General features: G+C 38.1%; 1 protein-coding gene across 2 annotated transcripts in view; it reads left to right on the forward strand.

The window, feature by feature from the left end:
* Positions 1-27,279, forward strand: part of PDZRN4 (PDZ domain containing ring finger 4) — a 363,814-nt gene that overhangs the window by 324,909 nt on the left and 11,626 nt on the right. For both annotated transcript variants that reach the window (XM_047787976.1, XM_047787977.1), the window contains 3 exons: positions 13,472-13,570; positions 16,828-16,890; positions 26,607-26,708. In XM_047787976.1, coding sequence (XP_047643932.1) covers positions 13,472-13,570; positions 16,828-16,890; positions 26,607-26,708 — 264 coding nt within the window. The remainder of the gene's footprint in view (positions 1-13,471; positions 13,571-16,827; positions 16,891-26,606; positions 26,709-27,279) is intronic.

Here is a 27,279-nt window from a genome sequence, read left to right on the forward strand (position 1 = left end):
ATTTTGAGAGAGCTACTTCAATATTGAAGAATGTACACACCTCTCCCCAAATGAACTTTCTCCCTACTAAGAATGAGTGTATTGAAAATGCATACCTTGGTTCTTGATTTAAGAAAAAAAACAACTTATCCAATATCTTGAGCTTTTGGAGAAAAGATTAAAACGAGTAAAATGCAAAGCTTTAGCTGCTGCATTTTATGCCTTTTGTTATGTTTTGTAACTGATCTGTTTTTAGGGTTTAATTTCATTGGTCAGATCAGAAATATCTATAGAGGTAATGTGAACACATTTAATTAGATGAAAGTGTTACTGTACCAAAGAAGAAAAAGACCAATTATTGTAACTTTTATGGCATCTTGACAGATTTAAAAGTCTTGTGCCTTTTCCTGTTATGATGACCACAGGAAAAGCTCCCTAGCCCCCGCTATTAAATAGCTTAGAAAAAACTTGCAATCATAGCCCTGGGCCTCATTAGAAAAGCCTTATTTCCTGCTCCAATAACCAGCTGATGGAAATAAAGTTCATCTTGTCAACAGGTTTATTTATTTCCCCTCTCCTTCGGCTTTGTTAATCTTCCTTTTGTGTTTCCTTAATAACACATGCTGGGAAAGTTCCTGAATGCTTTTCAAATAAAGAGAAGTTCTGAGGAGGATTGACAAATTTCTGTTGTGTCAACATAGACATGGGCGTCTCCTAGTCTGGAAATCAGTGTAGAATATCTGACTTAAATGTGCCCCTCCTTTTCTCATTCATTAGATCAGGAGAAATTCAGGTCTACTAACTGGTTTCAATGCATGTTATTTGAATTTTATTGCCAGTACAATAAAAATGACATGCATTTGATGTATCATAATAGACTGGCCTTAAAAGGTCACTGGAGAGCTGGCTCCAAAAAGAAGGGATACAAAAGAAAAAAATCTAAACTCTATGCTATCAGTTCTTTGGACACTTTGGGATCATGGCCAGTGGCGAAATATAGAACCTACCGAATATGAAATAATCCATAAATTCATGATCAGCTTATTACCTACAATTATTCGCTATGTATTTATAAAGAAATGTATTGTTATTATACACTGAGATACTAATCTGGAGATGTGGGACACCAAGCATCTTTTCATAATTAATCTTGTGGACCAAGTTACTTACTATCAAATGCTAAAATAAACTACCATATATTTGAATGATCATAGTAAAGCAAACAATATTTTCCGTTTTCTTAGTAGAAATTTGTTATTTGATCATATTTTCAACCAAGGTCTTGAATATGAGGTATAAAAACATCATAAAAGACTTCTTTGCTTGATGTACTTTCAGGAACACAAATTTATTGTATATAAGGTTTTGTAATGTAAAATCTTTGTAGTTTCTGTTTAAGTGTTACAATTAATTTCTCTACCTATGAAGAAAACAGTGGGCTTGCACTATTTTTAGCAAAAAATGAATTCCATTGCATATCAATATATTGACCAACAGGGAGTATGATAAATGGAATAAATTTAATATTTATTTATTCTATTCTATTCTCTTTTTAAATGTAATTTTTGTTTTTTGTTTTTTATTTAAGTGCCATACCCACGGCATTTGGAAGTTTCCCAGGCTAGGGCTTGCCAGCCTACGCCCCGGCCAAAACAACGTGGACTCTGAGCTGAGTCTGTGACCTACTCCACAGCTCACAGCAATACCTGATCCCTGACCCACTGAGCAAGGCTAGGGATTGAACCCACATCCTCATGGATACTAGTCGGATTCATTTTCTCTGTCCCACAAGGGGAACTCCATAAATGGAATAAATTTAGATTAATATCTCCATCCAAGTTCAAAAAGTAGTTTTTGCTATCATGCCCCAGATTCTTTCCTTTCTTTAACTTTGAGCCCAAGTTCACAAGAAATCTACCATCTCTATTAAACTCTGTGCCCTTTGGATCAGTCTTTGGAGACTTACCCGCCAAACCTAAATATACTTTTTCTTGGAGTATCTTAGCCCTGCAACTCTTCATTCTGCCTTCCTTGCCACTTTGTTCTTATCCATATATCCTAGCTCTCAAGGGATAAGCAGTGTCTCAACTTCTCTGCCAAATATTGAATAGGATTTCCAATATTCCAAAGTGTTGCCTACTGATAACATTGTTTTCTATTAAATTAAAACACTTATAATCCTTGGTTGCTCGGTGTTTGTATGTATAACCTACTCCAGTTCCAGTTTATTCAATCCTCCTGTGGGTACTCCTGAGGAACATTTTATGAGTCTGTAGATTTTGCTTTTATTTTTCTACTGTACTCACCCTGCCATACAGAGGAGCTACAGATTGTCTTATATTTAGGTAAAAGATATTTTGCCCTTTTAAAGTAAATATCTGCCTCTTCAAAATGATTCCCTTTTTCACTTTAAAACAGCATCTCAAACAATAGATGGAATCTCTCCAGCTGATCTCCTTTATTGAAAACATGGCCAGCTGAAAAGCTCTACCAAGAAGTACAGTCATTGAGTCAAGGACTCCCGCTGCTCAAAGGGTTGCCCTGTCCCTTTTGACTCTTTACTTTGCAGAAAGCACATGACTGATATCAAAGAAATGCTGTTAACACTTTCTTTGGAAAATGTTGCTTTCACTAATTCAAAGAAAAGACAGCTTACAAATGCCAGGAGGGGAGATGCAATAAAAGACAGCAGGACCAAGTGAAAAGCAGTACTATGGGAATGACAATAGGTGTTTAAACCTCTCAAAGAATGGACAATACTTTTATGTAAAAGTTTGGTGTGCTATTTCGTCTTTTTAAATCTGCTGTTAGACACAATGGGTTGAAAGAATTCTTTTTAAAATATGACAATTCAAGCCGTTTTCTCCTGGAGTCCTGTATCATTATACTGATTCAGTTTACCCTGCAGCTGACATCACTTCTCAACCTTGTTCTTACCGCCCCACACTTCACCTGGGTAACCTGCTTCCATCAGCTTCTCTCACTTCCTGATTTTCACATCCTTACACCCTTTCCTCCCTACACAGTCTCAGCCTTCCATCTCAAGAGAGAATTCCTTAAAGAATAATATGAAAACCAGAGAGATAACAGGAAAAAAAAAAAAAAAAAGAGCAATTGAATAAAAGTCAGGAGACCTTGTTTCTGTCTCAGCTCTGCCGCTAAATTACCAGGTGAACGTGGGAAAGTCATTTCTATTGATCAGAGTTGGAGGATAAGGTAAATTGTGTCTTAAATTTCCTTCCAAGTAATTCTATGAAATAAATTATGATTATATTAATTTTCTTAAAATTTGATCAATATTAAAAAATAAAATAGAAGAAATTTATGCTTCTGCCTCAGTTGAATACCAGGAAATCAAGTCCTTGCTTTTTCTCAACAGTCCTAGTTTCGTAACTGCTGTGGTTTACAGAAGATAGGAAGCCCCCGTTTTGCAGTTTGACACCTTTCTCCCTTTTCTGCCCATGACTTTGGTTATGAGACCTTGCAGAATTTGACCCTAACCCCTTCTTTGGTATCTCTTAATACTTCCCTAAGGGCCCTTTGTTGTAGCTGCACTGAACTTCTCACCCAACACATGGAGGCAGCTTCTCTCTGGAACTTTCCCTCTTTTGACTCATCTCTTGACGCCTGGTCCATTCCATCTGCCCTTTTATCATGTATCCCATTGTACTTTTGGGAGTTCTTTATGGGTTTAAGTCTCAGTCTAGACGACGAGCTCTTAAATCACCATTGGACTAGAGAGTGTATTGATTGAAAAAAACTACCTTTGGAGTAAAAGAAAAAAAGGAAAGACCTATATCCAATTTCTGACTGAGACAAATGGTTGCTAAGTGACCTTACGTAAATTACTTAATGCTGAATTCCCTTATCTATATAATGAAATTTATAATATCTATGAAAATCAACTGGGACTCTGATCCTCCCAAAAAAAAAAAGACCCAAAACAAATGCTTGAGAAAAAAAAGAGATGTATTGGCTTTCCAAACTGAAAATCCCAGAAGTTTAAAACAGTTCGGGTATAACTTGACCCAGAGGCTCCAATAATGCTGTTAAATTTCAATCTTCCTTCATCTTTTGGCTTTTATATCTTCTTTGCTGAGTCTTCCTCGGGCTCTATATATTGTAGAAAGTGAAGCTTTGATCTGCTCCTAATCTAGTCTTGCAGTTTCAAGTACAACAGGAAAGACAAGTGTTCTTTTTTCAATAGTTTCAACAGAAGTCTCAGGCCTGATATTGATAGGCTTGAACTGTATCCAGTATCCATCCCTGAAATGATCACTACAGCTAAGGAAATAAAACACACCCATTGGCTAATATCTATGTCACACAACTGCCCCCAAAGCGGAAGTTAGTATTGAACAAACATATAGACAAGGAAGAAAGAAAGGGTAATTCTGCACAGGAAACTTCAGGTCATGTTTCCAAAAAGAGGGAAAACGAATGCTGGTTGGGCCATAAGTAACCATGATAAGCTATATTAGCCTGTCACACATTTATAAAACTAAGCGGGACATTATTCGCAAACATTTAGCACAATGGTTGGTACACAGAAGTTTCCAGTGCTAAATGAGGGCCTTGGCACATAGCAGGTGCTAAGTGTCAGGTGATAAAAGTGAATAAGTAAAACCCAAATGTGCCAGAGGAGTTTTTAGAATGAGTAATTTATAGTCAATTTTCCTTTATTTCTACAGTTGACTCTGATTAATTTTCTTATTGGCAGAGATTATGAGAGAGAAAGTCACATTTATTGTTTGAACAGCTTTCTGAATATATTCGACTTAATCCAATACAATTAGAGTGAGGTACAAATATAGCCAGAGCAATTACAGCCGACATCCAACTTCACTATAGTCCATAGCTCATCCAACAAATGCCTGAGGGGCTTCTCATATGTTCCCAGACTCTGCTGGTCCTAGAAATGCAAAGAAGATGACATGGCACCATCCTCAAGAGCTGTGTTTCCTTGTTTCATGTCTAAGTCTTCTAGTCTGTAATAAGGAACATGACAGCCACTTGCTTATAGAATGGTAAAGGAAACAGATAATACAAAGTAAGCAATCTTATACACCTGAAACTTACACAACATTGTAAAACAACTGTATTTCAGTGACAATTTTTAAAATTAAAATTAATATTAAAAAATAAAAATCCATTTAGTTTAAAAAAGTGAGCAGTTTGGGGGTTCCCATTTTGGCTTAGCAGTAACAAACCCGACCAGTATGCATGAGGATGCGGGTTTGATCCCTGGCCTCGCTCAGTAGGTTAAGGATCTGGCATTGCCTTGAGCTGTGGTATAAGATGCAGGCTCAGCTTGGATCTGGTGTTGCTGTGGCTGTGGCACAGGCTGGCAGCTACAGCTACAATTTGACCCTTAGCCTAGGAACTTCCATATGCTGTGGGTGTGGTCCTTAAAAAAAAAATGAGCAACTTAATAAAATATGAATTTGCTGATAAAAATAACTAATCATAGTTGTCAGGAAGTTACTAAGCATCAGTCAAATTTCTGTAGAGAATTTTAAAGACTCTACTTCAGAAAGAGTGATGGAGAGAGATACATCAAGGATATTACTAATGCTGAAAACTAAAAAAAATAGAAATAGCCACAAATGGAAGCTGAGGAAGGAACTGTTGAGAATTCAGGTGAGTGCTTTAGTTAGACTGGCATCTCAGCTCTGCCTCTGATTTGCTGTGTGACTCTGGGCAAGTCAACTTATCTCTAGGCCTCATTTTCTTCATCACTAAAATGGAAATAATAATAAGGGTGTTTACCAACTGATGTGACTGCTTTCATTCAAGCCCCTACCTTCTCGTGCATGAATTGGTAACATGTCCACCTTGTCTTCTCATCTCTTAACCCCTACAGCTCACCCTCTAGGCTACTGCCTAAGCCATTTTCCAAACTGCAGATCAGATTGGGTTACTTCGCTTTCTATGAGTCCTTTTTCTTTTCCCAGAGTCCAAGTTACTTAATATAGTGCAGTCATCCTTCCATGATGTAGCCCTTGCCCGCTTCTCCAGTTTTGTTTTTCACCGTGACCCCTCAGCCACCCCGTCTCCAACCCTTAGCTTCACACACATTAATTACTGAAAGCTCCTCCAACTTGATGTGCGGTTTCCTGTCTCGGTGCCTTTGCATGATCAGTGTTCTCTGCTTGGAAATTGGCCTCAGTGAGTACCCAGCCAGTTCTGTTAAGTCTTCCAAGGTGCTTTTATTTGATTCTTCAGCAGCCCTCAACCTAGAGCCAACCACCGTCTCTGTTGGATTTCCTCCCGCTCCATCCTATCTAGATGATATTAATGCTTTGGGTGTGTTTGCCTGGCAATGGGAAGGATCACAGGAGGAAAGAGAAATGGATCATGCAGGAGAAAGAGAGAGAATAATTCTAGAAGGAAAAAACCTTGAAAAATCAACAAGGAATCGTTTATACCAAGTGTGAGTGGAAGCATTGGCCTTGGAAGAATTGTGGGAGCTTTCTTTCCTTGTAATGGAATTACAGCCAATGGAGTGGAGAGAGATACCTTTAGATGAATAGGCTAAGTGGAGGAAAGGGGCAGTAGTTTCCATTTCATGGCTTCTTTTTTCCCCTCCATCATGGAGCAGGATCACTGGCTAAGAGTGAGGGGAAGGCACATGGCAGAGTTGCAGAGAAAAGGGGTGTGAAATACTCATCTGGGAGAGTGGAAAATTGTAGTTAAGAATATAGTCATATGAGAAAAAGAATGTGTATATATATATATGTGTGTATATATATATGGATATATGTATAACTGGGTCACTCTGATGTATAGCAGAAATTGACACAACACTCTCAGTCGACTATATTCTAATAAAAATAAAAAATAAAAGATCTATTAGCATTCGTGAATGATGAGTAGAGGTCATCAACTGAGAATGGGCAGGTTCTGTTGAAAAACTGGGGAAAAAAGGCGCAGCTTGTCAAGGGAGGCACATGTGACTGTGGGGCAACTCACTGATAGCCCATTTGAGGTTTGTGGGAATAAATTTACAGTGAAAGCAGGCAGTGTGGTCAGCCTGGCTCTGCCTTTTCCTCCAGGACCACGCAGCCACCTAGGTGGGAACCCAAGGATGTGAATAGTTGGGATTAACAGTGATTGACCTTTGCTGGGTGATATAGTGAAGCAGAGCACAACAAGGGAGTTGTGGGGTTTTATAAGCGTATTATGACTAACTGCGATTCCAAGCCAGGCAAAGAGAGAAGGGAGGGTGTGAGGGAACTATTGAGAGTGAAAAGTGGAAAGGTCAATTGGTCCAAGGTCGAATGAGAGAGCACGAACGCTGGTGTGGGACCAGGAGAGCATCCGAGTTGATGAGCGCATAGCATGCATGCTTAAAGTGGAGACTTTATGAAAGTACAGCAACTATGAAAATGGCATTTTACAAGTAGTCTTTCCCGGACATCACCATAGTATGTTGAATTATGTTCATGAAGACCCCCCTCCCCGCCCAACAGTGAACGCATAGAACACAGAATTTAGGCACCAATGACTGTATATTTAGCAATGCGGTTAGTAAGCTAATAAACAATCATTTACTATTTTGTTCAAATCTCAAGAGTCCACTGTGAAAACTCTGGATTTCTGGATTCTTACAGAGGTAAACCACATGATCCTAATACCTCAAAACAATTGCAGCCTTCTCAAATGATCCAGTCTCCACATAGAAAGAGAAAAATAGCCCCATATCTGATGTAAACACCATGTTTCTCTGCTTTCCTCCCCTGTCTTTGCTCTGTGCTATAGATAGAGCAGGACTGTGTGAAGGCCTATTAAAGGACAGCTGTCCAGGAGTTCCCACTGTGGCTCAGCAGGTTAAGAAACCGACTAGTATCCATGAGGATGCAGGTTCGATCCCTGGCCTTTCTCAGTGGTTTAAGGATCCGGTGTTGCCATGAGCTGTGGTGTAGGTCACAGACTCGGCTTGGATCCGGCATTACTGTGGCTGCGGCATAGTCTGCAGCTGCAGCTCCGATTTGACCCCTAGTCTGGGAACGTCCATGTGCTGCAGGTGCAGCCCAAAATAGAAAAAAGAAAAGGAACAAAAGGACAGCTGCCCAACCAGCTTGCCTATTGATTTTCTCTAGTTGACACAGCAGAAGTAAAGATACCAAATACAAACCAGTTCTCACACTCACCCTGATTTCAAGTTTCCCATTTCTCTTCCTGGTCTAGAATTCATGACATGGACTGTGCATTACTGGTCTCAGGAATTTGGTCCCTCCTCCAGTGAAAAGTATCAACAAAATTCACATTTCTTTCTTTGTTAAAATACAAAATTCATTCCAAATGGTCATTTAAGACTTCCTAAGGAAACTCAGAGCTCACAGTAAGAAACAGGCAAGCTGGGTCTAGAAAAATGTGACAGCTTTATTTCCCTAAGAATCCAGGAAGTCTGTAAAAATCGGAAATTGGGGATTAAATGCTGCCTGTATTTCACAACATCATCAAAAAAGAAAAGTAGTTGAGTGAAGAGGTGAGGTTAGGGATATTAGTGTAAAGACAGGATCACATGTTTTTGTTTTTGCCCTAACACCTCTACAAAATGTGATTCAGTTACTAGTTGCAGCAACTTGTTCTAAATGTTTGGAGTGGAGGTACGAGAACCTGAAGAGCTATTGTCATAGTGATGTGGGTATTCCAGGAGTTTTGTTGTTTATGTCTTACTAAGTTTTATATACCTGATTTCCACTATCCAGGAGATAGTGACATTGAAGCAGTGTTTTGACATTAAAGTATCTAGGCTGCTCTTGGCTGTGGGGGTTAAAGTGTTCATATTCCCCACGTAATTCATCTTTGTAATGAAGGTTTTATTGGAACAACTAAGCAGGGTATTTCACTAGATACTAAATCAACATTACAAAATTTAAGGCAAATGATAAATGATTAACACTAAGCTTGCATAATAGTGCATATGTTTTCTGATAAATAAAAAGAAAATAAAATTAAAAGAAAGTTTATGGACGCAACAGACCCCAGATCATCAGTTAATACTGGTCACTAGCCTTTCTAGCCCTGATTCTTATTCTTTCTTGTGTAGTCCTAACTGCCTCTGAATTTTCATAGTCCCTAGAGCTCTTTAGAATTTGGAAACAATTTCCTTAAAAAGCTATTGCAGGCAGTTTCAAGCCTCAGTTCTTCCAGCAAGCGTCTCACCTAAAAAGCAAAAAACAAAAAACAAAAAAAAAGAAAGCTTTTTTCCCTAAATTCCCTATTCTACCTTAGAAACAATCATTATATATGTATATATATATATAATTTGTGTATATATATATAATTTTGATAGTGCTGTAGTGCAACCAATGTATGTAAAAATCCCATTCTTTCTATGATGTGAGTGATACTGCAGGCAAGCTTTACTAACTTTAATCTCCTACTCCACCCTCAATCCCCATAATCTGTTTCTCACAGGATTAGATACTGTGATTTGATTTTTTTTTTTTTAAGGGGATTGTATATATTCCCAGAACAGAGCATCTTAAAGCACATTTAAGCCAAAATGAACATGGTTTCACCAGGTATATGAAGTGATTCTTGGGTGCCAGTCGCAAATGACTTATGGATGCTTAGCAGTGCCATCCGTGCGGGCTTGGCTTTGATTTGTAGATGCCTGAGAATTATCTCCTCGGAGAAAATGTACAGAGGTAGCATTTCACTTTTATGTTTTTCATCAAACGGCTTCCTCGTGACAGAGAGAAAGGTATGAAAGTTGTTAGGGAAAACATTCTCTATTACCAGGAGGTTGTTTCTTCAGAAGTCGGAGGCTTCTGTGCACTGTGAAGGGAATATGAAATTAAACCTGGGCTGGAAAATTCCTGTCAGATAAGCAGCCTTTACAAAGCCACCTCTGTCTCATACAAACAAAATGGTCTACAGATAGCTGCTTATAAGTGATTTTGTCATAGAATTAAAGAAACTTTGATTCTAAAAATGTATGCTTCTGTGTACCAATATGAAATTGGTGGTATCCAAAATATTCTCAACCAAAAAAAGAATTCCAAGTCCGCCCTTAGGGCTGCTGTTAGGTGGTTTGTAGCGTCCAAGAGATCTTACTAAAGTCTCTTCCTAAAGTCTCTTTCTGAGCCTGGTATGCTACCTTCTTTAAGTTCAGTCCTTTGAACTAAGGCTTTGTATTTTCAGTTTTTATTGGTGTGAACCAAACCCTGGATGGGGCCCCATTTTAAATAACTATTAATGATGAGTCCTTTAAGAAATATTTATTTATAAAATTCTCAAGAGCTACTTGTGAGAGAATGGAAGACCACATCAGATGCCAGGTTTTTGCTGTGATGATGTAGGATGGCAAACCTGAAATATGAATGGCTTCCTACGTAGGCGGACCTTAAGAACTCCAGAAAGCCAAAGAAATAGTAGGAGGGTGTCCAGTATCTTAAAAAAAAGATGGGATATTGAAAACAAAGATACTGGGGGTGACTTTGAAACCTAATTCACAGTTTTGCTTGGGTTTAATATGATAACAATATTGAAAAGTTATTTTGGCCTCTGGATGTCAGATCTCCTTTCTCCTGTGATTTTTGGTAAATGCTTTAATTTGTGTAATTTGCCTCATGGGTGGAATCTGCCCTTTTCATTTAAAAAAATGTTTCCATTTTTTTTTTTGGCAAAATATTTTGACATGCATCTTCTAAACCAACATCAAACCATAGTACACCATTGAGTATAGAGAAAACACTCATGAAAGGAACACTTCCCACTGGAAACATCTTCCCAGGGCATAAGACGTTTCTCCTGTGCTAATGGAAGGACACTGAAAGTCAATGAATTTAGCTTCCCTACAACTCCTCATTTGCTTTAATTTAAAGGTCCCACTCTCAGTTCTTTATGGGGTGTTTAGGTTTCCTCGTAGGCCCCTTAGGAATCACAAGCTTCTTTACTCTTTTAACTGTATACTTCATTGCTGTCATTGAAGCTCTTTTGTTGCTGTGCTTCTCTTCCTAATGTTATAGTTTTAGTCAAGTATTTTTTCCCTCTGGAGGTATTAATTGTTGCCAGTTTTGAAGATGCCCTTGCTTGGTATGTACCTTTTGCCTCTGGTGCCAAAACATGTCATTATTTCCTCTTTTTCCTCTAGGTGGAAAGATTTTTTTTTCCTTTCATTCAGTGTACACTATGCCCTTTTTATAAACCTCTGTCTGTAGTCTAATTTAGGGTATCTTTATCGGTTAGTTGGAAGGTCAGCATTCTTCATAGTGTCATATATTTCACCAATTTGCTATTACATGCCTCAAAAGAGAAGATTTAAATGTTATTTTGTTTGCTATTAGCTGTGAAACTATTGGTCACTGGAGCTTATGACAGCCTACTCTTGATAAGTATATACCTATGGTTCATAGTACGTCATTAAAATAAATGGTTATTTTCTAATGACAAGGCTTTCACTAAAACACAAAGTTGAAAGGGAAGATACTTCTTAAAATGTAGCAGAGCCTACTGGAAGATGTCCTCCAGTTTGAAATCTAGTTTTTCTTTATTTAGTCCTGGTAACTATTTCAGATCATATACAGTTAAATGGATGCTTCATTAACAAACTTTATAATCTTCCCTTCATTCATATGGGTTATGCATGTACACAAATACACACATACAATCTACCTCCAATTAAAGAGGAAAGATTAATTATTGTTTTATAAAAATCTGCAAGCCCTTCAGGACTTATTTTGAAATAAAAGCCATCACCCTTCAACCAGCACATACTGAGTCGCCACACTGAGACTGTCACTGTTCTAGGCACTGGAGAAAGAGCATTAAGCAAGACAGACAAATTCCCAACTGCTACAAAGCCTGAGTTTTAGAAGCTTGATCTAGACTTCATTCCAATTTAAATATATGCTCTTCTTCCTCATTAGTTACTAAAGGGCTTTGTAGTTTCCATCCAATAGGAACAAGTTCTCCATGATGAGAGCATCCATTTGTGTTTGAGAGCCTGGAATTATGCAATTTATTCTAAAGTCATCTGCTTCTGAGAGGAGTACAAGTCTATTTCATTATATGAAAATGAAATACACTGAAATTTATTATTATTTTATTGAACATAAATCAGGGAATAGATTCAATATACATTACCTAAAGACTGACATTTCAAGCCCCTCAGCCATGTGTTTCAGTAAATGTGTTTCCTTGTTCATTTATTGCTACATTTTGAATCATTGCTTCTGCCCATATGACTGTTGATGTCTCTCCCTGCAGCCTGGATGAACCCATTTCTTTCCAAGGGCGAGAGCTGCTGCAAGATAATAGATAACCTTGGCCTGAGCAACACAAAACTCTTGCTTATTATCATGTTACATACAACTCAAAAGAATTGATGCACAGTCCAGGAAAATCATTTTTATTTGGACTTTTTTTATTAAAATAGAAATAAAAACCCAGTAATTCTCAAGTTTCATATTCTACATACTTGGATATTCTCCAATATTTTATTGATTCCATATTGTTGATTTACCCATATTTTATTTAAACTTCATTTGTGGTGGTGCAGTGGGTTAAGGATCTGGCATTATCACTACAGTAGCTCTGGTCACTGCTGTGGCATGAGTTCAGTCCCTGGCCCCAGGAACTTACACATATCATGGGCATGGCCAAAAAAATAAAACCTCATTTGTGATTTTTTAAAGTTTTATGACTTAATGGAAAAAATTGCACATCTCCAACTTCCAGCTTTACAATGAAAATTTAAAACATTGGTCTGAATATATAAATACACATGTTGAGGGTGAATTTTGAAAATTTCGGTAGTGTCAGTTACTTTCAAATGCTGAGCAACTTCAAGACATGGAAACAACCTAAATGTCCATCAACAGATAAATGGATTAAGAAGATGTAGTGTGTGTATATATATATACATATACATACAATGGAATACTACTCAGCCATAAAAAAGAACATAATAATGCCATTTGCAACAACATGGACAGAACTAGGGATGGAACATAGTAAGTGAAGTAAGTCAGAAAGAGAAAGACAAATACCATATGATATCACTTATATCTGGAATCTAATATATGGCACAAGTGAACTTTCCACAGGAAAGAAACTCATGGACTTGAAGAACAGACTTGTGCTTGCCAAGGGGGAGGAGGTGGGAGTGGGATGGGTGGGGAATCTGGGTTTAATAGATGCAAACTATTGCATTTGGAATGGACAAGCAGTGAGATCCTGCTGTATAGCACTGGGAACTATAGTCACTTGTGATGGAGCATGATGGAGGATAATGTGAGAAAAGGAATATATATATGTGTGTGTGTATGTATGACTGGGTCACTTTGCTATACAGTAGAAATTGACAGAACACTGTAAACCAAATATAATGGAAAAAATAAAAATCATAAAAATGTTGAGACATAAAATAAAACAAAAGTACTTCCTGCAATGCCTCAGAGAATATCAGTGAGTTGTCCATTCTGCTGTGGGATTTCTCACTGAGAAAAATGTCGTTCTGTGTGTGTTTTTCTCTCAGGAGGTGGAGCTGTGTCGAGTTAGCAGTCAGGAGAAGCTGGGCCTGACAGTCTGTTACCGAACGGATGATGAAGAAGACTCCGGCATTTATGTCAGCGAGGTAAGAAATGCCATGGAGGAGAGATTAGGGGAGGCAGACTGCGAGAAATGGATTGAAATGACTCACAATGAGAAAATCCTTGGGAGGCTTCAACGTGAAGAATTGGCCATCTTCCAGTTCTTGTCACTTTCAATTAGGAAAGTAAATTATGTTGCCCAAGTAATGTAATTATTATCAGCTTATTTAATGTGGATGCTTTCACCATAGAATCCTAGTATGGAAAAGTGCAAAAATGGTACCATGGTCTAAATCTGAATAAATTTCCATAAGTATGCAAGAAGTCGAGCCAAGTTTTTCATCAGCAAATATTTGTCCCTTCATTCCCACTGTGTCTTTTACCTGTTCTGTTAACAATAGCATTGACTAATTGTTTTAAAGCTAATATTCACAATAATCATGTATTTGACTCTGCTGATGGGATTATTAAATTTGAATATCCAAGAAGTGTATCTATTAGATTGTTTTATTCAGTCCCATGAAAGTCTCACTTTCAAAAAGTGAGGTCCTCAGTGTGAAATGAATGCCCTTAGTGTTAATTACTTTGAAAAAATGTGAAGCAAAATTTATTATTGCAGGTGATTTTTTGAAACTCTCAAAAGAATCACTGTATGACAAGTAGTAAGGTATTATATATATATATACACACACGATTAAAAATTACATATATACATGCAAACACATAAATGTATATATGTGCATATATATATTATATAGCTCCTGTATATATGTATGGAGACACATATGTGGGTGAAACCATGTATGTACATGTGTATATTATGAACCCAGAAGTTAGACAGACTAGATACTAATTGCTATGCTGTGCTGTTCCAAGATTTCTTGGTCATGATCTTAAAAATATCATATAACTTAACTAAGCTTCAGCTTCCTTAACTAGAGACTTAGTACAACAATGTTTATTTCATTTATAGAGGTGTTTATACCCTGGAAACAATAATGCAATTAATGCACTTAGAAAACTACATAGTTCTATAAATGTAAATGTTACTGTTTATCTCCTTAACAAAGAATTTACTGACTGGCTCTTGCTATGGCAAAATCTCCAGAGAATAGTTGACTTGCATATTACTTTTAAATACACAACTATGATAATCCCTCTGATTATGGTGAGGAAAGTATAAACACCTGCAGAGTAATCTTGTGTGGTGTGTACAGAGGTACACATGTAGAATTTTAATATTAGCTTGGTTATAGTTCTGAAGACAAAGTTTTCAATTGTGAATGCCCTCTAAATAGGATACACTTGATTAATCATCCCCACTTTCTTCAGGTAAATCTCTAGGCACGATTTACATATGTCAGCTTTGGAACTTTACTTTTCAGGGCTAATAAAGAAGAAACTGAACATATGTACTTGGAAGAAATGTTTTCTTTATATATCTTACATGTAATCCCATTCTTTTGTTCTTGATTGATCACTGAAAACATTTATCGGGTGGCACCACCTAATAAGAAACGAATATCCAATATCTGCACAGGTAGGGTCAAACTTAACACTGCACTTGAAATACTCTGCTTGAAACAAACAAAAAAGCTTTGCTGGAATAAGCTCAAATAAATGGTCTGAATAAATGGTTTGAAGCCATTATGTGAAACGTAATAGATGGAATTACTCCCAGTGAACACTAAGTCACCACTCAAGTTTGGCCCATTAAAATGTTGATAAGCTCTTAATAGACCTTTAAATATCTCTTTATTCTAAAATAAGTTATAGTTAATATACTTCACCCTATATGTAAAATAGTGTCTAATAATAATCTTCATGGATAGTATTTTTTTCACTTTTTGAGCTACATAGATTACAAATCTCTTTATAAATTAATGTGCTCATAACAGAGAAATCCCTTTAATAAGTATGGACTTAGAGTATAGCTATCAGGTTTTCTCAGACAGCTAAGGCAGGATTTAAAAATCACCCTAGCAGAAAGCAAATTTCCTGGGTCCAGAGAATCCTAGTATTAACATCAGCAGAGGATCATGTCAGCTGAAGCCCGTGTCTGACAGTGGGGATACAGAACTGAGTGAATGAATGTGAAAAAAAAAATTAAATTAAAAAGGGAAAATAAAGGAAAGAAGAAGGGAGAGAAAAGTGGTGTGCAAATCAAGTTGTATTGAGTCGTCTTCAATTTTACTTTTTTTTTTGTCTTTTTGCCTCTTCCAGGGCCACACGTGCGGCATATGGAGGTTCCCAGGCTAGGGGTCGAATCGGAGCTGTAGACGCAGGCTTATGCCAGAGCCCCAGCAACGCAGGATCCGAGCCGCGTCTGCGACCCACACCACAACTCACAGCAACGCCAGATCCCCAACCCACAGTGCAAGGCCAAGGATCGCACCAGCGACCTCATGGTTCGTAGTCAGATTCGTTAACCACTGAGCCATGACGGGAACTCCCAATTTTACTATTATTAATTCTAAAATGGTCCATTTATGTTTTTAGAATCAGTGATTTTTTTTCTTTTTCTTTTTTTGTCTTTTTGCCATTTTCTTGGGCTGCACCCTTGGCACATGGAGGTTCCCAGGCCAGGGGTTCAATCAGAGCTGTAGCCACCGGCCTACACCACAGCCTACACCACAGCCACAGCAACGTGGGATCTGAGCCGCGTCTGCGACCCACACCACAGCTCACAGCAATGCCAGATCCCCAACCCACTGAGCGAGGCCAGGGATTGAACCCGCAACCTCATGGTTCCCTAGAATCAGTGATTTTTTTAAAATCTTTTTCATTATAGTTGATTTACAGTGTTGTTGAGTCAATTTCTACTGTATAGCATAGTGACCAGTCATACATACATATATATATATATATATATACACACATATATATATACACACACATATATACACACATATATATACATATACACACATATACACACACATATATACATATATATACACATATATACATATATATACACATATATACACATATATATACACATATACATATATATATATATATATACACACACACACACATTCTTTTTCTCCTATTATCTTCCATCTTGGTCTATCCCAAGAGACTAGATACTGTAGGTCCCTAGTGCTGTACAGTAGGACCTCACTATTTATGCATTCTAAATGTAATAGTTTTTGACAGAGAAAAATATGGCATGCCCTCTATAAATCAATAGAAAAATCTGAACCAGGTTTTTAAAACTAATTTTTAAAATGATATTTTTAAGTTCCTGGGGGGACATTGCATATCCAGTTAAAGCTGTGTGTTCTGTCCATTACAGGTAGATCCAAACAGCATTGCTGCCAAAGACGGCCGGATTCGAGAAGGGGATCGTATTTTGCAAGTATGTCATGTAGTCATTTCCTTTAGTTTCCTACTGTCTGTCCAATAGTTTTCATTTTATTTTGCTCCATGTAAAAGTGTTAGAGAAAATAATTTGTCTTTGTTTCTGGATGGTATCATCTACAAAACAAAAAGCTATCATTTAAACCTTTTTTTTTTTTTTCCAAAGTAAGGATAGAGCCATTCATTTAGAATTCTTAGCTAATAATTAGTAAGATATAATCTCTGGACTCAGATAACTCGACTTCACCTTCTAGCTCCACCACTTACTTGGGCACTTTACCTAACCTCTCCTTGGAAGCCTGTTTCTTCATCTATTTTTTATTATTATTAAAGTATAGTTGATTTACAATATTGTGGCAATTTCTGCTGTACAGAAAAGTGATTCAGTCATACATATATATATATACATTCATTTTCTTATATTATCTTCCATCATTGTCTATCCCAAGAGAATGGATACAATTCTGTTCTGTATGGTAGGACCTCATTGCTTATCCATTCTAAATGTACTAGTTTGCATCTCCTAACCCCAAACTCCCAGTCCATCGCAGTCCCTACCTCCTCACCTTTGGAATCCACAAGTCTGTTCTCTGTGAATCTCTGTTTTGTACATAGGTTCATTTCAGATTTCATGTGTAACTGATATCATATGTATTTGTCCTTTTCTTTCTGACTTACTTCACTTAGTATGATAATCACTAGTTGCATCCATGTTGCTGCAAATGGCATTATTTTGTTCTTTTTGTGGCTAAGTAGTATTCCATTATACCTATGTACAATATCTTCTTAATCCATTCACCTGTTGATGGACATTTGGATAGTTTCCATGTCTTGGCTCTTGTGAATAGTGCTGCTATGAACAAATGGGTGCATGTATCTTTTTGAATGAATGCTTTGTCCAAACATATATGCCCAGGAGTGGGATTGCTGGATCATATAGTGGTTCTATATTTAGTTTTTCTGAGGAACCTCCATACTGTTTTCCATAGTAGTTGTGCCAATTTACATTCCCACCCATAGTGCAGAAGGATCCCCTTTCTCCACACCCCATCTAGCATTTGTTATTTGTAGATTTATTAATGATGGCCATTCTGACCAGTGTGAGGTGGTATTTTGTTGTAGTTTTGATTTGCATTTCTCTAATAATTAGCAATACTGAGCCTATTTCAAACTGCCTACTGGCCATCCATATGTCTTCTTTGAGGAAATGTCTACTTAGTTTTTTTTCCCCATTTTTCAACTGGGTTGCTTTTTTGTTATCGAGTTGTATGGGTTGTTTGTATATTTTGGAGGTTAAGCCCTTGTCTACTGCGTTGTTTGCAGCTATTTTCTTCTATTCCATAGGTTGTCTTTTCCTTTTGTTTATGGTTTCCCTTGCTGTTCAAAAGCCTTTAAGTTTGATTAGGTCCCATTTGTTTATTTTTAATTTTATTTCTATTGTCTTAGGAGACTGACCTAAAAAAACATTTGTACAATTTATGTCAAAGAATGTTTTGCCTATGTTCTCTTCTAGGATTTTTATGGTGTTATGTCTTATGTTTAAGTCTTTAAGCCATTTTGAGTTTATTTTTGTACGCAGTGTGAAAGTGCATTCTAATTTCATTGATTTACATGCAGCTGTCCAGTTTTCCCAGCACCACTTGCTGAAGTGACTGTCTTTTTCCCATTATATATTCTTGCCTCCTTTGTCAAAGATTACTTGATCATAGGTATCTGAGTTTATTTCTGGGCTCTCTATTCTGTTCCATTGATTTGTATGTAGGTTTTGTACCAGTACCACACTGTTTTGACTCTTGGAGCTTTGTAATATTGTCTGAAGTCCAGGAGAGTTGTGCCTCCTGCTTGTTTTTTGTTTGTTTGTTTGTTTCCATAGGATTGCTTTGGTAATTCTGGGTCTTTTATGGTTCTATATAAAGCCTGTTTCCTCATCTTTTTTTTTTTTTGCTCTTTTTTGCTATTTCATGGGCTGCTGCCACGGCATATGGAGGTTCCCAGGCTAGGGGTCCAATCGGAGCTGTAGCCACCAGCCTACGCCAGAGACACAGCAATGCAGAATCCGAGCCGCGTCTGCAACCTACACCACAGCTCACGGCAACGCTGGATCGTTAACCCACTGAGCAAGGCCAGGGATCGACCCTGCAACCTCATGGTTCCTAGTCGGATTCGTTAACCACTGCGCCATGATGGGAACTCCTGTTTCCTCATCTTAAAGAGTGATAATAGTAGAATGTACTGTTGCAAATGTTAGATGTGATTAAGTATGTGCTATCCTTATACAGTGCACAGTAAGTCATAGTATGAACTGCTGTTGTTACTGACAGCAGCATCAGCTATTGCTGCCTTTTCCACAATAAATTAGGAAAAGATGGATCTCGCTGTTCCATTACTATGAGAGTCTTAAAGTCTGAAGAAGTTTTAATTATTTACAAATTAGTTGCTTGGGACAGGTAGTGAAAGAAATATGCTTTCTTCTCCACACGGAAATGTGAAAGCAGAGACTGACTGAATTTCAGTTTAACAAGAGAGATGGTAAACACCTCATAGAGAGCTGGGTCTTTTATGGTATGTGGAGCTGGCAAGAGTTCTACGGTAAACCAGGAAAAACCTCGAAATCCAAAATTTCTGTCCTAAATCTGCCTTGACTCACTCTATCCCTTCTGAGTCCTTTCCCATAGAGCATGGCTGCAGGGAGACACACAGCCCCCTGGTTCTTGGGTCCATTTTAACCCAAAATGAGAACAGAGCCCTTTGGGGTTGAGTTTCAATGTAGATCACACCTGCAAAACAGGAGGGCGGACTCAGATGACAAGCTGAAGAAGTTACAAACATTCTGCTCATTGTAACAGATCTTCAGTTCCCATTGCTCCTTCCTAGATATGAACCAGGAAAGAAAGTTTTTGGTTCTTTTTTTTTTTTTTCCAGATCAGTATCTTTGAGTTCAACACTCTACCTGGAACCAGGGCTTTAAAAATAGACAAGATGCCACCTTGCCATGCAGCCTTTGGGGCAGTCCCTATGTAATTAGGAAGGTCACTGTGTACACAGATGATAATACAATGTGATGTTTTCATGAGGAAAGTGTACCCATGCTGCCTGGGGAGCACACCGGAGGGCTATCCTGTCCAGCCTTCCACTGTCCTTTCCTGTCGTTAGTGCAACACTCACCAAATCACAGCATTTCTCTGTATCCCTTCTCTTCCTTAGCTAGGGGCCATAGCTTTCTCATCAAGGACCCTCTACTAAGCCTCCAATTAGGCATGAACTAGAGACTATGCAAGGCCCCATTAGTTTTCAGAAAACTTCAAGAATATATCATTTCTACTTGAGTGAGCTCCCTAAGGTGTGACCTGTAGTTAAAATGGGATGTGCCTGTCACTGGATAATTCAGGCAAAATAAAAGTGCATCAAGAAACCAAGACTTGGTCTTACTACATTTTCCATGGCTTTCTCACACTCATTTGAATCAATGAGTGAATGAAACACAGGTACTCAGCAGAGAAGGTGATAGGACAGAGGGAAGAATAAAATCTGCCTCAAAGCTTTGCTCATGTATCTTCATTCATAGAGAGGGGTACCATTTTAGTGTATCATCCAGATCATGACAGCTTCAAAAATATCTCATTAAGAACCTGACACAGTGTCTGTAAGGATGCGGGTTCAGTCCCTGACCTCGCTCATTGGGTTAAGTTTAAGATCCAGCATTGCCACAAGCTGCAGTGTAGGTCGCAAATGCAGCTTGGATCTGGTGTTGCTGTGGCTTTAGTGTGGGCCAGCAGCTGTCAACGCCAATTCAACCCTAGCCCAGGAAATATACATATGCATCAAAAGAAAATAAAAATATTCATTATTATTTTTTGGATTTAGAAATTATTTAAAATGTGTTGTTCACTGTGTTAACATCTCCAATTAAATATACTGAAAAGAATGTAACTCCTTTGATACTCAGGGTCATGTTATGCCCAGCAGTCATCACACAATGTAATAGAGTAAAATACTCAGTGACTGAAAGGTCTGGAAGATTGTGTGCCCTGATATTAAATGACCCTTGTTGGCTACATTTTATGATATATTAGGTCTGTTTTGTCATTTTCCTCTCCCGTTTCCAGCTGTCACTCTTTCCTCTCCCCATCTACCCACCATACCCTGCACCCACTACTGCACTCTTGCTGGCTCCCTTCCTAGTTTCCAGCTCTCTACTTCCCATAAGCTAGATACAGAAATACCGTTATTAAAGTTGTATCTATTAGTTCAGTGGGTAGTTAGATAGAAATAAAGTACTGTGTTTCTGTATATGCATACTATATGTCTTGGGGTTTTTCATTGCTTTTTTGTTTCTTCTTTTTACAATTGCACATGTGGCATATGGAAATTCCCAGGCTACTGGTCAAATTGGAGCTGTAGCTGCTGGCCTACACCACAGCCACAGCAACACCATATCCAAACCACATCTGTGACCTGTATCACAGCTTGTGGCAATGCTGGATCCTTAACCCACTGAATGAGGCCAGGGAAACTAACCTGCATCCTCATGGAGACTATGTCGGGTCCTTAACCCACTGAGCCACAGTGGAAACTCCAGTTTTGATGCTTCCTTATTCTTGGCTATATTCTGAGCAGGTTAAGTTTTAGATAAAATATGTTCTGGATAATAAGGCATTCCTTAATGGAGTTGATTCATTGAAGAAATAACAGCAGGAGTGATAAAGTGCTGTGGTTTACCTGATTAGTTTATATTCAGTGACAAATATGTCACATCTAATAAAGAAATACCTGTCATGTTAAAAAGCCTAGAATTCTATTCTCTCTGCATACACAGGAAACAAAGAGTCTCAAGGGTGACAGAAAAAGTATATTAAAGAAAACTGACAAAATGGTACCCATAGACAAATAGCTCCCATATGGCTGGTGGGGAGATTATGAGATACCCTGTAATGAACAATTAATGACTCTTTTCCCAGGGAGCTGAGAGTGGGAGAAAGAGAGGATTTCTTCTCATCCTTTAAGTTTCCTGGCTGGCTTTTATTGAAATGAATCTCATTAGAGCAATTGTGATTTTAATTTCCTGTTCATGATGACCTAAGTAGAGTACTCTTGTGGTCCTGCCCTCATTGTGTAGCTAAAATTTTCTTTTTTCTTTTTCTTTTTAGGGCTGCACCCAAGGCATATGGACGTTCCCAGGCTAGGGGTGGAATCAGAGCTGCAGCTGCCAGCCTACGCCACAGCCACAAGCAACATGGGATCTGAGCCGTGTCTGCGACCTACACCACAGCTCATGGCAATACGGGATCCTTAACCCACTGAGCAAGGCCAGGGATTGAACTCAAATCCTCATGGATACCAGTCAGGTTCTTAACCTGTTGAGCCACAATGGGAACTCTGCATAGCTAAAATTTTCTAACAGTAGTCTTCCATAGACCTAGGTGACCTCACTGAATGGCCCCACAAGAGTACTCACAGGAGACTGATGGAGGGTAGGGGTCACGCAGAAGAGAAACCATGACCTGACTTCCAACTTCATGAGAGCAGCATCTTCTAGCTCTCATGGGTTTTATCTCTGCAAGCGTTTGACAGTTCTATTTGCTGTGCTACTGCCACAAACTGGTGGTATCAGATGTGTTCCCAGGAATTATTATGGGGAAGTCCTTTTACAACACTGCAGTGTTGCACCAGAGAGAAAAAAAATTAAAGACACATACATGATCAGCTGTCCAAATGTAAGAGTGCTGCAGTCTCACGTTCTCTTTGGGATAGTAAGTGTTTTAACACAGTTCCATGTGTGCAGCCTAATCTCATGTTGACCAAAAAAGTCAGCCATGTATTCAAGAATTACTTCCGACAAAACCCTACCAAAGCTCAAGAAGTGGAGCAATAAGACTTCTGATAAGCTCTTTCTTTCTCTGCCCTGAACTGGTCCTCAGAGGTTCTTCCTACTCTTTTACTGTCTTCTCTATGGATAACTGTTTCCCCTGTTCCTTTTCTTTCTACCTCAGCATCTCTATACTTCATTTACCTTCTTTCTCTCCACACTAAAATAGAATCACATTTGAAATACATCTTGCCTTTTTTTTCCTAAGATTCTTGGGCTTTCAAATGAGGATTTCTATAGGTGGTTGGATGCCAAGATCATCAGTTATCCACCTGCCTATGGTACACTAATGTAGGAAACCTAAAAATCTGCATATGCAAGCAAAAAAACTATATTAAACCATTTCTAGGCTTTTAGAGTTTTACACACACACACATTCACATAGAGGAGATCAGGTTTAAAGTGGGATTTTGGCTGATTTATCTTTGTAATTGCCACAAATCTCTTCTAAGCCAAGATAATATCCATTTTGAAACTAATATTTACACATGTCCATGCCCAGAAAATGAAACAGATAGATTCTCTAGCATTTTTCCCCGTTTATAACAAAAGTCACATATTGCCCTGCTCCTCGTCTCTTTCCCTCTTTTTGCTCGAAATGGAAGTCTTCCATTCAACCCTGATGACTTCACTACGCCTCCATATCCTGCTTTGATTTCTGGGTCCTTCACCTTCAGTATTTCCAGGCTAGCAAGCTGCTTTCTCACAAGCAATCCTGTAGCTGTGAGCCATCGTTCAGGAACATGAGCAAACAAGGGTCGAAAACTCTCTCCGATTCCATTCCTCAAGTCTTTCCATTCCTTGAGAGGCATCTTTGATGAAACCCACAGCTGCATTTCTGGCCTCGATATTAAACTAGGCATCAAACTGATGTCCCAAGTGTAATGGGATCTACCAGCCAGCTGGCTAATGGTGGCCTTTATTTTGAAAAGAAACAAAAATTACATTTTAAGCCCAATTTTCTGTGGCAAATTTCTTTCAGTCCACATATAATTTTGAATGTAAAACTATTTCTCCAACACAGGATCTGTTCTCTCAAAATACAGACATAATGCCAGGTCTGGGGACTCTAGCTCTGGTCATTATAAGCTCACAGAGGAGAGAGAAGAATACCACCTATAAAGGGATGGAAATCAAACATAGTCATATTGTTTCTTGATGGCCCTCTACAAATTAAAAATATATATGATATAGATCTCTTAAAATAAAACTATATTGTAAATCAACTGCAATTTTAAAATGTAAAAAAGAGAGAAAACCACATTGAAAAAGATAAAACTATGTTTACTACTGTGGATTTCATTTTTAGGCATGAATTTTAACATATTTGCTTTGTTTAGAAGGTTATCATAGTAATAATAATAACAACAATAGCATCAACAGTAATATGTGCCAACCTTGAGCACCTTCTGTATACCAGGCACTTATTTAAACTCTTTTCATATAGTAACTCATTTGATCTTATAGGAGCCCTCTGAGAAAGGCACCATTATCTTCATTTTAATAGATGAAACATAATAGTAACATTAAACTGACATCAATGAAGTGTTTAGATTAATGGTAAATAAAATTTAGATGAAGAATTTGGAATAAAAATACATAGTGAGAATTATATTCCAAATAGAAAAGGTTAAAATAAGTTGTGTGATTTCATCTAACTCAGTCACCTTAGGAGCAAGGTGCCTATGGTGAAGGAAAGAGGAACAATTAGGTCCATGATTGATAGACAAATAGAGGCATCTCTGGCACACAACTAAGAATTGCCATGAAATGGACACAAGCCCTCAAAACTCAAAGAAAGTACAAATTTTCAAGTCTCTGTTTTCAAACTACACTTAATTCAGGGGTGTGAGGCGTAGTGGAATCCACTGCTGCCAGTTTATATTTATTCAAGGATAAAAAGGCCATGGATTCAGTACATAAATAGCTTTTCATATACACGTTTATACCAAAAAATACGCCACAACATATCCTTCTGAGTCCTTAGTCCCCAGCTTAGAATCAAAGTTTGTATTGTCTAATTTGATGAATTTTACTTGGGAATTGCCTCCCTGTAAAAGAAAATGTACTTAACACATAAAACCTGAATTTCCTATCCACACAAGTGAAAATCTAAGATGTTATTCATTTGATCACACTAAGAAAATACAACAGGTAGTTGTGTGATTCCCCCCCCCCACTTTTGACTATTAATGTCTGCTTTCTTTGTGCTAAATATAAGAGTCTAGGAATAAAAATCCTTATTGTGGTCCACAGTTGAAATACCTGGGCTTGGCTTTGGACAATTATGTCTCTCCAGGTAACAATCAGAATCCCAGAGACCCACAAGGAGAAAACCCCAAGAGTCTACTTCATGCTTTTAAGCAGAAATTCTTAGTGAAAGATGTCACATTTATTATTGAAAAATGGTCAATGCGACCACATTTTCTGTCTGTTTAATTTCTCAAAATAATTAGTATTTATTTTAGGTAGAATTACTTGACCTCTTCAATTGAAATTTCTTTCCACATATTTTGATTATATGTTATGGATCAAAAATCTCATTGTCTCTTTGGATTTGAGCAATCAATAACTATCCAAAGGAAAAAACTCTATACGAGCTAAATATATTTGAACATGAAAATGTAGTTTAAAATACAAACTCCAGAAACTTTATTTTCTCAGTAGAACTTAGTAGAAAAAGGAAAAAGATACACTGCAAACACTGCTAGTATCTGTTTTTAATCAAAAGTTTACTCAAGCGTGGCTTCTTTCACTAAGGGTTCTTATCAAAAAATGAATTTAACTTGATATTATTCTTTTTTAATTTAAGTATCCTTAGGAAGTGAGCCTTAAACAAACGAACCTACGGACAAAACGGAAACAGACTCACAGACAAGGAGGACGGATTTGTGGTTGCCAGGAGGGGAGGGAGAAGGGTGTGGGATAGACAGGGAGTTTGAAGTGGGTAGATGCAAACTATTACATTTAAAATGGATAAGTAATGAGGTCCTACTGTATAGCACAGAGACCTATATCCAATCTCTTGGGACAAAACATGGTGGAAGATAATATGAGAAAAAGAATGTATATGGATATATATATATGACTGGGTCACTTTGCTATACAGCAGAAATAGACGCAACGTTGTAAATCAACTATACTTTAATTTAAAAAATTTAAAAAACAAGCAAAAAAAGAAGTGAGCCTTAAGATGTTTCCTTAGTTTTGTTGTTGTAGGGAAATGGCTAAATCTGAGAAAGGAGTTAGCGTTTTGATGAGGATGTTACTAATCAACAGTTCCTGGTTTTGATTAGTTAAGCACTGAAAGCAAGCCTGCGTGATGTGGGGCAACTGAGTCAGACCCACACGCAAATACGAGATGATGAAATGAAAATGCAAGCAGCAGCCGCTGGGGAGCATCGCCGGGTGAGAGAGAATGCGGCCGCTCTCTAATTGGCTCGCAGCGAGCACGCAGGATGACGGATTTCAGTTGTGGTATTGCCTGTCCTGCTTCCCCAGCACCATTATCTCAGAGTGACACTTCCATTACTCTGAGCGGAGAAAGATGAACGTCACCTGTCAGGGGCTGGTTAATTGTGTTGCTAGATGTATGTTGCCGGGGCGCAGGTTGGACATTTATGAACATAACTGCTTCCTCTGATGTCCGCCATCCTTCAGGGATCGATATGGCTCTTACAGTAAGCGCGTAATTGAGTGAAGGCACTTACCACCGAGGGGCTGAAGATGAGCCCATTGTGTGAGCTCCATTGTCCATACATTTACCATAAATGAGCTGATATTTGCCATTTATTGTGTGCAGCATTGTGGAAATGGAAACTAATGTGCCACTTTCATTTGTTTTCTAGATAAATGGGGAAGACGTCCAGGATCGAGAGGCAGCAGTGGCACTGCTGTCGAGCGATGAGTGTAGGAGAATCGTGCTGCTGGTTGCAAGGCCGGAGAGTCAGGTCAGAACAGAGAGCAGAGGTCTTGAGATTGAACTTGATGTTCACTGTCTGCCATTCTATATTGAATCGGTGCCACGGATATTTGTAAAACCAAGCATACAAAATGAAATTGAGTCATCTTTCCTAACCTGCCAACCTTAGCAAAACAATTAGAAGTAAAGACCCCCCCCCCTTTTATTGCTCCACAAAATGGCAGCTAAATAGCTTATTTTTTTAAAAAACACGAAGAATACAATATTGAATCATTATTCTCTCCTTCCCCTGGCCAGCTATTTAAATTAACTCACCAGTGAAAAATGATTGACTTTACATGAGATTCAATTCTGTGTGGATCCTTGCTTTAGGTTTTCATCTAAAAATACTTAATCGGCATATTAAGGTATCTTGAAAGAATCTCTAACGAGAGATACATTAGCATAGCTATCAACTTACATCGTTTTAGAGTAACTTTATCCAATAAAATCCCTTAGGTAGCATGGTGTGGTTCCCTATATAGTAAATGATTTTTTTTCTTCCAAGTTCAGTGTGACAAAAAGCATCTGTCTGGCCAGAAACAAACTGATAGCTTCTA

The sequence above is a fragment of the Phacochoerus africanus genome, chromosome 7 (assembly GCF_016906955.1).
Source record: "Phacochoerus africanus isolate WHEZ1 chromosome 7, ROS_Pafr_v1, whole genome shotgun sequence".
NCBI classification, from domain to species: Eukaryota; Metazoa; Chordata; class Mammalia; order Artiodactyla; family Suidae; genus Phacochoerus; species Phacochoerus africanus.